The sequence below is a fragment of the Lepidothrix coronata genome, unplaced genomic scaffold (genome assembly GCF_001604755.1).
Source record: "Lepidothrix coronata isolate B3197 unplaced genomic scaffold, Lepidothrix_coronata-1.0 Scaffold107, whole genome shotgun sequence".
Classification (NCBI taxonomy): domain Eukaryota; kingdom Metazoa; phylum Chordata; class Aves; order Passeriformes; family Pipridae; genus Lepidothrix; species Lepidothrix coronata.
This window is the reverse complement of record NW_016690287.1, coordinates 2,032,004-2,044,417: the sequence shown is the minus strand read 5'-3', so window position 1 is coordinate 2,044,417 and position 12,414 is coordinate 2,032,004. Positions and strand designations below refer to the sequence as shown.

Sequence of the window (12,414 nt, the reverse complement as noted above, 5' to 3'; positions counted from 1 at the left end):
CTTCCTCAGAATTAGGTGAATTCAAAGAGAGTAGGAAAAAATTAACAAGGTGTTGGCCTCAAAATTCAAAGACTGAGAGTATAGCAGCTTTCCCAATTTCAGAAGTGTTTTTTAAAGTCACATAAATCTATCTGAATTTCTAAAATCTGTAAAACTGGAATGTGAAATCCAAAGAAAAGCATGAAATTTGTAGAATTTCTATCTACGTTTCTGCTTCTTTTTATATCCTACCTACAACTAATGAAAATAACCTTTCTCCTGGTTTCCCAGTGTTTCCAGGTGTAGTTCTGAGAACTTTGTATAAATCAATTTCCAGCTTTTCTTCTCAGGTATAATAATGTGTATTTAGTTTAACTGTTAACTCAATAGGTTTACCTGCTTTTTAAACTGACTTCGGATATGGATTAGAATGTCAAACAAACAAAAAGGTGGTAATAGAAGATAATTATAGTTTTCTTTCAGTAGCATTAATCACGCCATGTGACTGTGATATGTGTTAGGTGTCGTAAAAAAATTTACGAAGATACAATTCCTGCCTTGAAGTAAGTTATGAGCTGCAGAAATGCTTCCATGTTGTTTGAAATGGAAATCTGATCCCTGGGATGGACCCATGCTCATGTGAATTGTTTTGTTGACTTCAGCAGAAATATTATTTGCTGTGTCCTTAGTGAGAACAAAGGCTGTTGAACCCAACTTCTACCTAACTTCTAAAAACAGATCTGATACTACAGTTCCTGCTCAAACAAGTTTTTGTTGTGTTTTGTAATTTATAAGAAGAGTCACGCAGGTATTTAACAGAACGTGAAGCACAGAAGTAACACCAATGAATGCTGAAGACATGCACCTAAGCCTAGGTTTTTTTCATAATGATTCAGCTTTAAAAATTGTCTCCCTTTCTGCCTCTATGCACATCTTTAGGATTATTTCTGAAATCTTTATTGGACACCTGAGTACATGTATCTCTATCTTCTTCAGTCCAGTTTATCATGAGCTGCTCAGTCACAAATCCAGTTATGAGGAGGAATGGTGTGGGAATAGCATAAGAAATATAACAGCATTCTGAGGAAGCAGAGGAAAGTTCAGACACCAGGGTTCCTCCTGTCAGGACATTCTAGCACACCTGTAGGCAAAGTCTGTGGCCAGCTGTGAAGTTCCTTTATTTTCTGTTATATCTTGCGCAGCAACGTGGTGCACGTGGAACAGCACCGACGGCTTGGCAGTGCAAGCATTTTTACATATTTTTCCTTTGGTAGAAGGTCAGACCCACCAGAGCAATGCAGGGGCTGAAGTGCTTATTATTTTAGGTGTTTCACACAGTTTTTGGGTAAGTTTAGGAGTTTGCACAATCGCTGCACGTGGTGGCGCGTCACCACCCACGCCCGGCTGGGCCACAGTTGTTTGGCTTCCCCCCCTGTCTCTAAACCCAAGGGTGTTCGGACAGGAGGGCTTTTCCTTGCTTGCTTTTCGCGGTTTTTGCTTCTCTCTCCCCCAGGTACTGTTCGCAGGGGTCTCGGCCTGATCTGCCCTTTGACCACCGGCGGCTGCGGGAAGGGGACAGCGGCGAAGGCGGCCGGGATCGGGATCGGGATCGGGATCGGGACCCGCCCCCGCGCCCGGCGGGGCGAGGCGGGGCCAGGCCGGGTCGGTGGGAGGCAGAGGCCGGGCGGGAGCGGCGGGAGCAGCGGGGTCGGATCGCCGCGGGACGGGCGAGGTGTGTGGGCGCTGCGCGGGGGCGGCTCCCGGGGCCGCTTCTCCCATCGCCGCCATCCGGGAGCGACCCCGCCGGGGGTGCGGGGAGCGGGGGGGCGGCGCGGGGCCGGGCTGTCCTTAGGGATCGCTGGCGTGGTGGGGGCATCTCCCCGCGGGGCCGGGGCTCCTTTGGAAGCGGAGCCTGGAGCGGCAGCGCTTGGAGAGGCCGCCTTTTTAAACACGCACAAAACAACGCGCTCCTGTCGCTGCCCGAGGGACACGCTCGGCGGGAGCGGCCGAGGGATCTGTGCCCTTCCGACCCTGCCAGACACGTGTTTTGCAGAGCGCCGCTATTATTATTATTATTATTATTACTATTATTATTATTATTACTACCCAGCTGTTTGTAATCTTGCCGAGCATATCTCGGCGTAAAGCCCCGCGCTGTTTTAGAACGTGGCGTTTATTTTTTCGCGTCTCTGCTCGCATGTTGTTGAAATCACGAGTTCTCCGGTTTGCTTTCGTTTCGTATCGAAGGCGTTGGGGGCGCTCGGAGAGGCCAGCCCTGCAGCCGGGGAAAACGAGTAGATGTGTGGTTCAGAGGCGCTGGTGAACAGTTTCTCATGGCCCTGCATCATTTTGGGGTGTCTTTTCAGCATAGCTTTAGCATCCAGTAATGAAAAACGCTCTGACGCCATGGATTTACTTTCCTTTTGTTGTGTGAAACTGTGTGCGCTTTCTGCTGAGATAAGTTAAAAGATACAGTTTCTGCCAGGGTTTATCTTGTGAACTGTGCTGTAACGCGAGAAGAGAGAGTTACACTGTATTTCCCATCGTCCCTAGACCCTGTGATAGGCCCGGTGACCCAAACGCAGTTGTAGAAAGGATGAAAGAGGGAGCAAAATCCCATTAGCTCAGCAGACAGGTCCTGGCAAGGCTAGATTTGTTTTCTCTGAGCAAACTGCTGCTTACTTCCATCCTGCCCACTCTCTCACCCGGGATGAGCCTTTAGAGCAAGTCTTCTAGTGCTCGCTGCTCATCTAGTTGCCCTTGTTTGGCAATAGCTGTCAGTGACTGTGCTAAAAGCAATATGAGGGGTTGTTAGAACTGTAATCAAGTTAATATTAACCTTTTTATTCCTACTGTTAAACTTATATCACAGGAAAGAACTTCACTGTAGCAAAAAGTTCGTTTATTTTCGCCTCTAAGACATACTAATTTTATGGATTCCTAGTCACTAAATGCATGGTTAAAGCACTTGGTGAAGCAAAAGCCTTGTTCTGTGCAGAGAAAAAATTTAATATGCAAGGAGACATGCTTTTCTTTTTATGTGCTCCTCATCACTTCTTAACTTTATGGTGTTGATAAAAGGTACTGCTTCCACAGGATTGTGGGTTTGGTATGGTCTCATTGGAAAGAGACTTCATTAGCTTAAACCTCCCATGATAAAAGCAGAAATAGTTCTCTCCTTTTTGTCATTACAACTTAATCTTTGCCCGTGAATCATGCTAAAAGCGATTTTTAAGAACAGGGTCTCAAAGGAGAAAAATGCATGTTTAACTCAGTTTGATTACAAGTTATTGTTGGGTAGGAAGATATTGGTTAGCTTGAAAGCTGAAGTGCAATTATAATTGTAACATTTAAAAAAAAAAAGTTAGGCAATACTAATTTTCCTCTTCACATACTGTAGAATTCATAGTATTGTCACACACTCTACCCTGGTAACTGCTTAAGGAAATGCACTAGTTCAAATGAATTGGTGTAAAATTGTCCTAACTCCTTGTGTTATTTCAAAATTGTACTAATTTCTGTGACTTAAATGTCGTTTCTGCCATTACATTAAGTATTCTGGTGGTGGTTTGTACTTTGACAGTTTACTAAGCAGTTACAATGGAAGCAACATATTAAATAATCTTAAAGTTTTATATTATGGCCATTGTGAAAATAAACAGAGGAAAAATTGTTTGAAAAGAAACTTTTTTCGCAGTGGCCAAATTGTGCTGCCATTGCTGTGATGCTGAAAAACAAGGCTATTGTGACAGTGTTGTTGTCAGAACTTTGGATTGCAGTGATGTTTGCCTAACTTTAATGTTTTCTAAAGGTTGTCTGTGAGAACTGGAGAAATGGCTAAATCGACCCAGTTAGCTGACAATGAAGTCTTCAGGGCTTACGCCACTTACACAGCTATTGTTCTTCTGAAAATGATGCTGATGAGTCTTATAACAGCATACTACACGATCACAAGAAAGGTAGGAATTTGGGAATACTGTCTGGTAGAATAAATTGAAATTTGTATTGAAATACAGAAATATCACGTGTTTCATTTCAGCTTTCAAAACTGCTGCTATTCATTTTCTTCCTCCTCCTTTTTCTAAAGATATTCTGAGTTTGGCATGCTGGTGTCCTGTTGGTCTCAAATGGATAATATCTTTAACCTAATTATGAGATAATTATGAGACTGTATCTTATAGTTGTATTTGACTAACCCTACCCTTGTAAAATATTTCTGTTATTTTTAAATAAAAGTTTTTCAGATCTATAATTTCCACTGTCTTCTGCAGAAAGCTCCTGTCCAGGGTACCCAATTTATAAAGCAAATAAAGTGTGATATGGAGCCATATTACATGAATAACCAACTACTGAGGGTCATAAGAGGGGGTAGATTTTTATGCAACTATAACCCTTTAATGCAGTAATTCTAAAGCTTTCTCTGCTCCCTAATTGTTTTAGCCTTCCCATTGCAGGTAGGTCGTTATCTAAAAAAACTGAAATTGTTTCTAGCATGAGAGACAGGCTGAAAATTTACATAGATTGTTGTGTAGGTTAGATAAGAACATGAAACATCCACTGAGCTTTACTAAATATTGCAGAAGATAATCTGTCTTAGAATAGAGTGCTTATGGGAAGCCTTGTGTTGTGTTTGCCCTGTTCCTGATCTTCTCTAGGCATCTGCTCATGGTCACTGTTGGAAACACTTGCTCCTGGGCTGAAAGAGCCCTGAGTTTGCCTCCATGTTCTTGTGAGATCTGCTTCTGCAATATGGTGTGTGCTTCAAGGATTTTGTTGCAGTCCTTTTACTGAAATGCTGCTTTTTGTTCTTGCTGGTTGCAAGAAAACCCGGCTCACAACAACTCTGTTGTTTGTGAGTTCCTAAAAGCACAGCATTTGAGCTGCTATTGGTTTCTAATGGCTCTTAAGGTCTTTGGTGCAGGTGAAGATTTAGTAGAGCACAAAGCCTGTCCTGTGTGTTCAAAATAGGAGCCATATGTTTGTGTCATAACCTTGCTTCCTTTTGCACATCAGCTGTAGTGGACCTATATGTGGATCCAGTGGAGTCCTGTATTAATGCTCATATCCATGTGTGTGCAGGTTACAACAGGACCTTCATTAATTTGGAATTTTTGGTTTTTTATGGCAGTAATATTACAACCAGAAAAATTAGTACTGATAGTTTTCTATTTGATATAAAAAAGTCTTTAAAATGCTTAGGAAAAAAGGAGGAAAGCAGTTAGTGGAGCAAGAGAGGGTAAAATGTTGCTGATACTGTTAATATGTCTCTAGAATTTTGAGGCTGAAGATATTTCACAGATAGGGATCAAGGCTGCCCTAGAAAGCAATCATGTAGCTCTCCTAAAATTAAAAGATTTTCTTGACTTACATCTTCATAGCCTGGACAGTCTGCAGAACCTGTGTTACTACATGTATCAGCAAGGAGAGTTCTACTGTAGTCTGCACTACCTGGATTAAATGTTGTTTTCAAGTAGTGTTTTGCAGTATTTGGGGATAATAATGGGTCATATAAGGGGAAGAATTTGTACCTAAGAGGAAAGGGAGAAACTTACTTACTCATAAATGAGGTTGGGAGTAAGATTCTTGGATACTATTGCTGTATAAACTTCTGAAGAAGGAAGGCATCCAAAAGGGCTTTCAGATAATTTGTCAAGAATGGTGGAAAACAGACTTGGGTAGTACAGACCTTCTCCCTTCCAGGTGCCTACGTTCCTTCAGCCCACTGGCATTACTTCAGGCTTGTCCCATCTTACAAGAAGGCTTTATCTACATGCATAAATTGCATTATATTAATTTCTCAGCATGCAAGCTACATGCAGGCTGTGCTTAAGAAAGCAATAATGCAGTGAATGTTCTGCTATTCCCTGTGCATTTAACCTGAGGTAAGTTATGTGAGGTTATGGAGGCATTGGTTAAAAGAGTGGCCTTTATAGCGAGCTGCCTTGACTGGATAAAACATTTTGGCTTTTAATGTCTCTTGTGTGCTTCTGTTTGAAACAGGCATTTGTGAACCCAGAAGATACAGCATCGTTTGGAAAAGGTGACAGTGCTAAGAAATACCTGAGGACTGATGCAGATGTCGAACGTGTGCGCAGGTATTGCAGAGGAGTCTTTAAAAGCTATTTTAAGTAGCAGAATAATACTAAACCAAGGGATTAATTTCACCCCGTTCTCTCTGGCAAGCCTGTGGATGTTTTGTGTTGCTTTGTGTAGTAATCTAATACATTAATTAGTTTAAATGAACAAACCATTCCACATTCAAATGGTCAACGTGCATACTAAAATTGATAAGCCATTGTCTGGCTATAATAACTAACTCTTGGGTAGTGTCCTGTATGCATGGGGGAAGGGGTGAGAACATTGTCAAATATGACCATAAGTTGATTTAATATGAAGCAGTGTCCATTCAGGGTAAATTGGCTTTCTATCTAATTTGAACACCAGTTGGAATAGTTACATTTTTTCCAAATGTGTAAAGGAAATAACAGGGGAAAGAGAAGTAAAATTATGTTAAAGCCATGGAACTCCAGAGTTGTAATGAGAGCTTTAATCTGGCAGATTGTACAGAGTGGGAGTCAGAGCCTGTGCTCTTTCTGCCAGATTGAATCGAGGTCGCTCACTCAGGAGTACAGGAGAGTTGACCAACCTTCTGCTCTCAGTAGAATGACAATGTGCAACCTGCATTTTATGTATTTTCTTTTGTAAAATCCGTGGCAGAATGTAAACTGTATTTCAGTGTGTTAAATATTGCAGCTTATTTAATTGTATTCAGCCGATGGCAAAATTTTCTGTTGCCAGAATCTCAACTTTTGAGATGCTGTTTGATACACCTGTGCTAACAAGGAAATGGAGTGCTTTCCATATGATAGTTCCTTAATGAAGCTAAGTTTATTTTTATGGCAAAAACTTGAATGTGAATGAACTCTTCTCATTTAAACAAGCAGTAGGGAAGATCTTGAAAGTGTGTACCAGCTCTGATTTAAGAACTGCATCCTTGCAAATGATGACTGTGGTTTCATGAAATATATTTCTGTATGTGTCTTACAGATTAAAATCTCTAAAAGAAGAGTCTAATCACAGTGTGATGTAAAGATGCTCTGCTCTTTCCTTTTCTGCCCCTGAATAGTTCAGGAAGTTGTTGCTTAATTTGCTGGATGTTACATAAAAATGGAAACTTTTTGGTGAGGGGTAATCCCTTCCTATTTGTAAATTCTAAAAGTCCAGCTAAGTTGAGACTAACTTTATGACCAGGTGCCCATTTAACTCAGACTGTTATATTAGAGAAATGACAACTTCCTCAGTCATTTACAGAGATTAGATTTTTAAAACACTGTATTATCAAATCCTGTGTTTCTGTTTTGCAGAGTTTTTCATACATCCCCAGACTTAGTAAGTCAGCTTGGTTCTAGTTACTTCACTGGTGTTGAAGCATCCATATTTTCCTCTCAGCAGTGGTTCTTAATGGGAGTGTACTGTATTTTGCAAGCTTCTTGGCAACAGATAATGCTGCATGGATTTAGAATGGTTTCTCTTCTGTATAAGTGACTGGAATGTGTTCTGTTTATGGGTATAGGAAAATGATTACTTTCTTCAGAGTACTTTTTGGGGGAACAAGAATTAAAAAGCTGGAGGGCTATGTTTCCTTGTAATGATAAATAGATTTAAAAGGCAGCTGTAAGACAGAGCCCTGTTCTGATTCCAGTTGGCTCTGAAATATTACATAATTAGTAAGGCTTAGAGATTGTTTCAATCAGTAAATTTGGCTGAAAGTGCAATTTATCTAAAGAAGTGAAGTAAGAAAGGAAGGTTTAGGAAGGGGTGTGAAAGAATACTTCAAGATATGGAGTTCAGTCTCAACACATTTTTAGTAAATTATGTTATGGTTTCAAAATTTCAAACATTTTCTCAGCTATTTTAGTGCTTAGAGTGAAGAAAATGAACAAAAAGCATAACTATCACACCTGTTAGATGTTCAAAAATAACCTTAAAGATGACTGAACTTCATGGAGATTTGATAGAATGGTTCACATGTTCATGTTTTCTTTATGGAGACCACAAACTGAGTTTGTGGGATTGGAATAGACCATTGGGCCATGAAGTCCAGTAGTTTTAGTCACAGTCATCCATCCATCAGTTGATGTTCTATTGAGAGAAGCTACAAGAAAATAACAGCTCTCTCTGTTCTTCCCTGACTTTGCATTCTTGCTCATCCAGGTGCACTCATATACCTCATGTAAGTCTCTAATATCCCCAAGATCCAGGGAGAAAACTTAAGACCTTTCATACAGAAGGTCAGAAGCAAGAGAGACCAGAGGGATGTCAGGTGAACAAGCCAAAATCGTTTCAGTAGCTGGATAGAGTCCCCACTGCAGAGGAAGCAGAGTTGTGTTAGGGCCTGAACAGTAGCATGCTCTGAAGATGCTGAAAAAATAATGAGGCTTGAAGTGGTTTATTCAACAGAATGTAACACTGTAAAAAACTTTTCTTCTTTCTCCAGGGGCCACCTGAATGACCTTGAAAACATTGTCCCGTTTGTTGGCATTGGACTGCTGTATGCCCTTAGTGGCCCTGAGCTGTCCACGGCCTTGCTGCACTTCAGGATCTTCACTGGGGCGAGGATCCTTCACACTTTTGCATACTTGATCCCCCTTCCCCAGCCTGGCAGAGGTTTGTCTTGGGCAGTTGGCTATGCAGTGACCTTCTCGATGGCATACAAAGTGCTGAAGACAGTGCTGCTCCTGTAGCAGAGTCTTGGCTGCTCTGTACGGTTCGACATTCCACACAAAGTTTGCAGCGGTGTATGGTGATGCCCTGACTGAGCCAAAATGAGTCTTCTGTGGTGACTGGAATTCTTTTCTTTTAAAAGAAGCTTTTCATTCCTGTTCAGAAATGTTTCTTTTAGGAGGAAAAAGAATCTTTCTCCCTGTATTCCCTGTTCATGCCTTCCATTGCCGAATACTAGATTGGATGTTCCCTTTGCAATTTGTCAAGTGCTTACAATTCTAAACATGTGATGATGCTGTATTGATAGAATGTGTGATAATTTTCTACAGATGCACTATTTTTGGCTGTAGCTCTGAAGTCTAAATCAATAAAGACAAGGTTGAAAAAAAGCCTGTTTGTATTTTCGTTTTCATTTTGACTCTTCTCACTGCAGCCAGCAAATAGCATGTCACTGTGTATCAGGAAGAGATTCCAATCATACAGTTCTTTGAAGAATGCTTACCTTAATAATAAGATAAAACCAGTAATGCTAGGCTTGTTGTAAAAAGTCTTTGATGAAAATGTTTGTATAATCCACTTTGGGATTAAAAAACCTAAACTGTTGCAGCTCCATTTCTTTCAGTTGAATAGATAAAAAAAAAAAGAAAATATTTGGGCTAAATTCTCTTTGGACATACTGGTGAAAATTTGAAGTAATTATTTTTGTTGAAATTACTGCAAACTTAGTTTTCCTGACTGGATAAAGTCTAGACCCTTTGTAGAAGTTTGGTTTTGTTTTTGAATGAATTCAGCATAAGATGAGTGACACTTGCAAATGTAGATATCAGGTAATTCACATGTGCATATGTGGTTAGTGTTTTGTGTCATACTGTCCTAAACATGTTGCTGATGGGAAGTTTCGCTCTTTGCTTGTGTCTTTCTGTGGCGTGTTAATTTGAAATGTTTTCTTTAAAGACTTTTCCTGGGAGGAGTTTTGTTTGTTTGTTTGTTTTGTTTAGTTTGTTGTTTTTTGGTTTTGTTTTGGTTTGATTTTTTTTTGGTAACTGTGTGTTAAATAACAGCACAGATTTCAAGGAAAAGAAGTCTCTATATCCAGTGAGATGGTCATTGATACGTTTTAAATGGCAGAAGTCAGAACACAAGACATTTGATTTACTTTCCTACCCCAGGGATGGCCCAGACAGGAGCTGCAGAGTTCTCTCTACCACCTCCATATGCCAAAGACTTTGTTTTGCTTTTTGCATAGGAGAAGTAGTTGTACTGCAAGAAATGATACTGGAGGGCTTACCTATCTAACCACAGTTGTGAGGTGGAATTTGGTGCAGTGCTACGTTAGTCTGCAGCTGAGAAGGGTGCAGCAGGAGTCAGGAAGGGTGCAGAGAAAGAATTTTTATTGCAATTCAAGTTTAAGTCATGTCTGCTAAAGAAGAGAGCGTGGGACTTGAAATCAAAAAGTTAACACTGATTTACCAAAAGTTAAATCTAAGTAACAAGTAACAAAATGCAGAGCTGCATCCTCTAAAAGGAGGATGCTTAAGAGAGGAGGATTAAAGATAGAGCATTGTGGAGCTTTAACTCCTGACATGGCAGAGTATGCACACGTCAGACCTCTGGGTTAGCAGAAACTCCAGTGGGAAATATGAGCTTTCGTGTTTCTTCTCTTTTTCCACCATTTTCTACCTGTTCCTTCTTCCTTTGCTAGCTTTTTATTGGATTTTGACACAGCTACTTTGAATGGTATCATTGTAAGAAAGGCCATCAGCTCTTCCAGCTTAAGAAGGACTAGTGATGGAGGGTGAAGGATTGAGGCTGCAGCCTTGAACTGTGGCCCAAACCAGCTGTTGTTGTAGTCAACCTGCCAACTCAGATTGTGTCTACTCGGTCTCTGTCTATTCTTGCTTCCTTATATCATGATAAAGCTGTATTTCCCTCACTACTTTGTAGCTTGCCTCTTTTTCTGAGCTGTATGTCTTTCTATCCATTCAAAACAAAGGGGAAGTAGCCACCATGCAGAGGGACCCATTTGAAATTCAGCAGCAGAGCGAGTCCTCTCCTTTAGCATCAAAAAGACTCTTCTGACAAGTGTAGTTGTCATTCCCAGACATATGCAGGAACGGCATTTTTAACTCCTTTTGCATCAAATTTCTGTATGGAAATCTCATTCTGAAGAGAAATACCTGGAGCCTGTCTTTAGTTCTGTGATCTTACATTTGAAACAAAACTAGTTTTAAATCCTTTCCATTTGCTCAGAGGTTTCAAAGCCCTGAACATACACTCACTATGTGCCGAGAAGTAGAAAAGATAAATGGAAACCCTTAGAAATACCTAGAGTGATTCAATATTATTCTGTGTTTCTCTTGCATTTATTTTAAACCTATATTTTATTTTCCTTTGCTCCCACAAATACCATCTGTGCATCTGGGCGGGGTACGTGCTCAATCTGGGAAATGTGCCTTACCAGATTCAGTCAAACTCCGAGTGCCAGCTCCACGTAAGTGTGTTGAAGTGGTCCTTGTCAAACAGCTCTTGCATTTCTCCAGTCCATGCCCTCGGGAGGTGCACTCTACCTGTTGTACAGCTGTTAATTTTAAAAGGTTAGCATATTTCAGGGGAACTAGCAGAGGAAAAAGGGTGTAGTAGTTGAATTTATTACTGAGCTGAAGTGAATTTTCACCTTTTAAAACATGCACATGTAGATTTCACACTGCTATTGCCAGGTCCTGTTACAAAATCATTAAATGAAGTAATCTCTAACTGATGAAGCAACTGGCTGTTATCAGCAGGTATGCTGCCTTTGACCTGGTTGGTGAAAGTACAGAAAGGGCTAGTCCATGGGAGACATCTAAAGAGGTCAAACTATCACCTTCTCTGCTTCATTTCTGTTCATTATGCCTGTTATTCCCACTACTAATCTTAGGTGACTGGAGAAACTTAAGGGGTTTCTTCTCTCTGCTCATTATTCCTGGTGTTTTGTGTTCTTCTCCCAAGTACTTTGTGTATCTTTGAAGTGGCTCTAATAGTTGACCATGAAGCACTTCAAAATGCCAGCTAATATAATGTGACCTGGTTAGCTGACTTCATCTCTGTGTGAATTTAAAGGGATTTTTTGTTTTCAGAAGTGTAAATGTGGGCAATTCCCGGGTTTAGTTTTTGTTTGTATGGGTAAATGCTTATGTGCCTTTGGCCAAAATTACTCTGTCCTGGTTTTCATGGCTGCAGACAAATGCACTGAAGGCAGTGGATTGTTGAGAGGGCTGGTGACTGGCAAAGAGCTCTGGGCTAGGACTTGCCATTTGAGCATGACATTTCCTCCTGTCGCAATGAAGTGAGTGTTTAAAACTATAAATGATACATTAAAATGTTTCCTTGAATTTTCAGAAACAAGTGTGTATCTGAACTTCACTGCCTTCAAGGTATTTAGTTCAGGAAGTTGGGTCAGTTGTTTCTGAAAGTGATGGAATTGCCTGTCACCAAAATACAGGAAAAGAAAAGCCTGGGCTCTGAATTCAAATCACTTGGTGCTTTTGAAAAATTCTAGTTGCTTGAAGCCCACTGTGGTCATATACTCCATGCTTAGCTGCATTTCTTCCTAGTTATTTACAGAAACAAATTCAATCTAGATTTTTGGTGGAAAATACTTATAACAAAAAAGCAAAAAATAAGAAGCAAAACTTTTACAATACCATTTTAAAGGGTTGTCTGTTACTATTC

At 40.5% G+C, this 12,414-nt stretch overlaps 1 protein-coding gene across 2 annotated transcripts; it reads left to right on the top strand.

Moving 5' to 3' along the window:
• The first annotated feature begins 1,472 nt into the window (after positions 1 to 1,472).
• Positions 1,473 to 9,084, top strand: MGST1 (microsomal glutathione S-transferase 1). Of its 2 annotated transcripts, none has more exons than XM_017824008.1 (4): positions 1,473 to 1,492; positions 3,791 to 3,938; positions 5,980 to 6,074; positions 8,477 to 9,084. In XM_017824008.1, exons 2-4 carry the CDS (start codon positions 3,813 to 3,815, stop codon positions 8,721 to 8,723), a joined length of 468 nt encoding a protein of 155 aa, XP_017679497.1. In that variant the 5' UTR covers positions 1,473 to 1,492; positions 3,791 to 3,812; the 3' UTR covers positions 8,724 to 9,084. The 2 variants fall into 2 exon arrangements, with proteins under 2 accessions (XP_017679497.1, XP_017679496.1); XM_017824007.1 differs by lacking the exon at positions 1,473 to 1,492 and adding an exon at positions 1,612 to 1,711.
• Positions 9,085 to 12,414: the final 3,330 nt, after the last annotated feature.

What these genes read in the sequence shown, in the direction of transcription:
- MGST1 (XM_017824008.1), top strand. Translation starts at nt 3,813, where the DNA reads ATGGCTAAATCGACCCAGTTAGCTGACAATGAAGTCTTCAGGGCTTAC. An exon ending in ACTACACGATCACAAGAAAG is followed by an intron (nt 3,939 to 5,979) that starts GTAGGAATTTGG and finishes TGTTTGAAACAG; the next exon opens with GCATTTGTGAACCCAGAAGA. An exon ending in GATGTCGAACGTGTGCGCAG is followed by an intron (nt 6,075 to 8,476) that starts GTATTGCAGAGG and finishes TTCTTTCTCCAG; the next exon opens with GGGCCACCTGAATGACCTTG.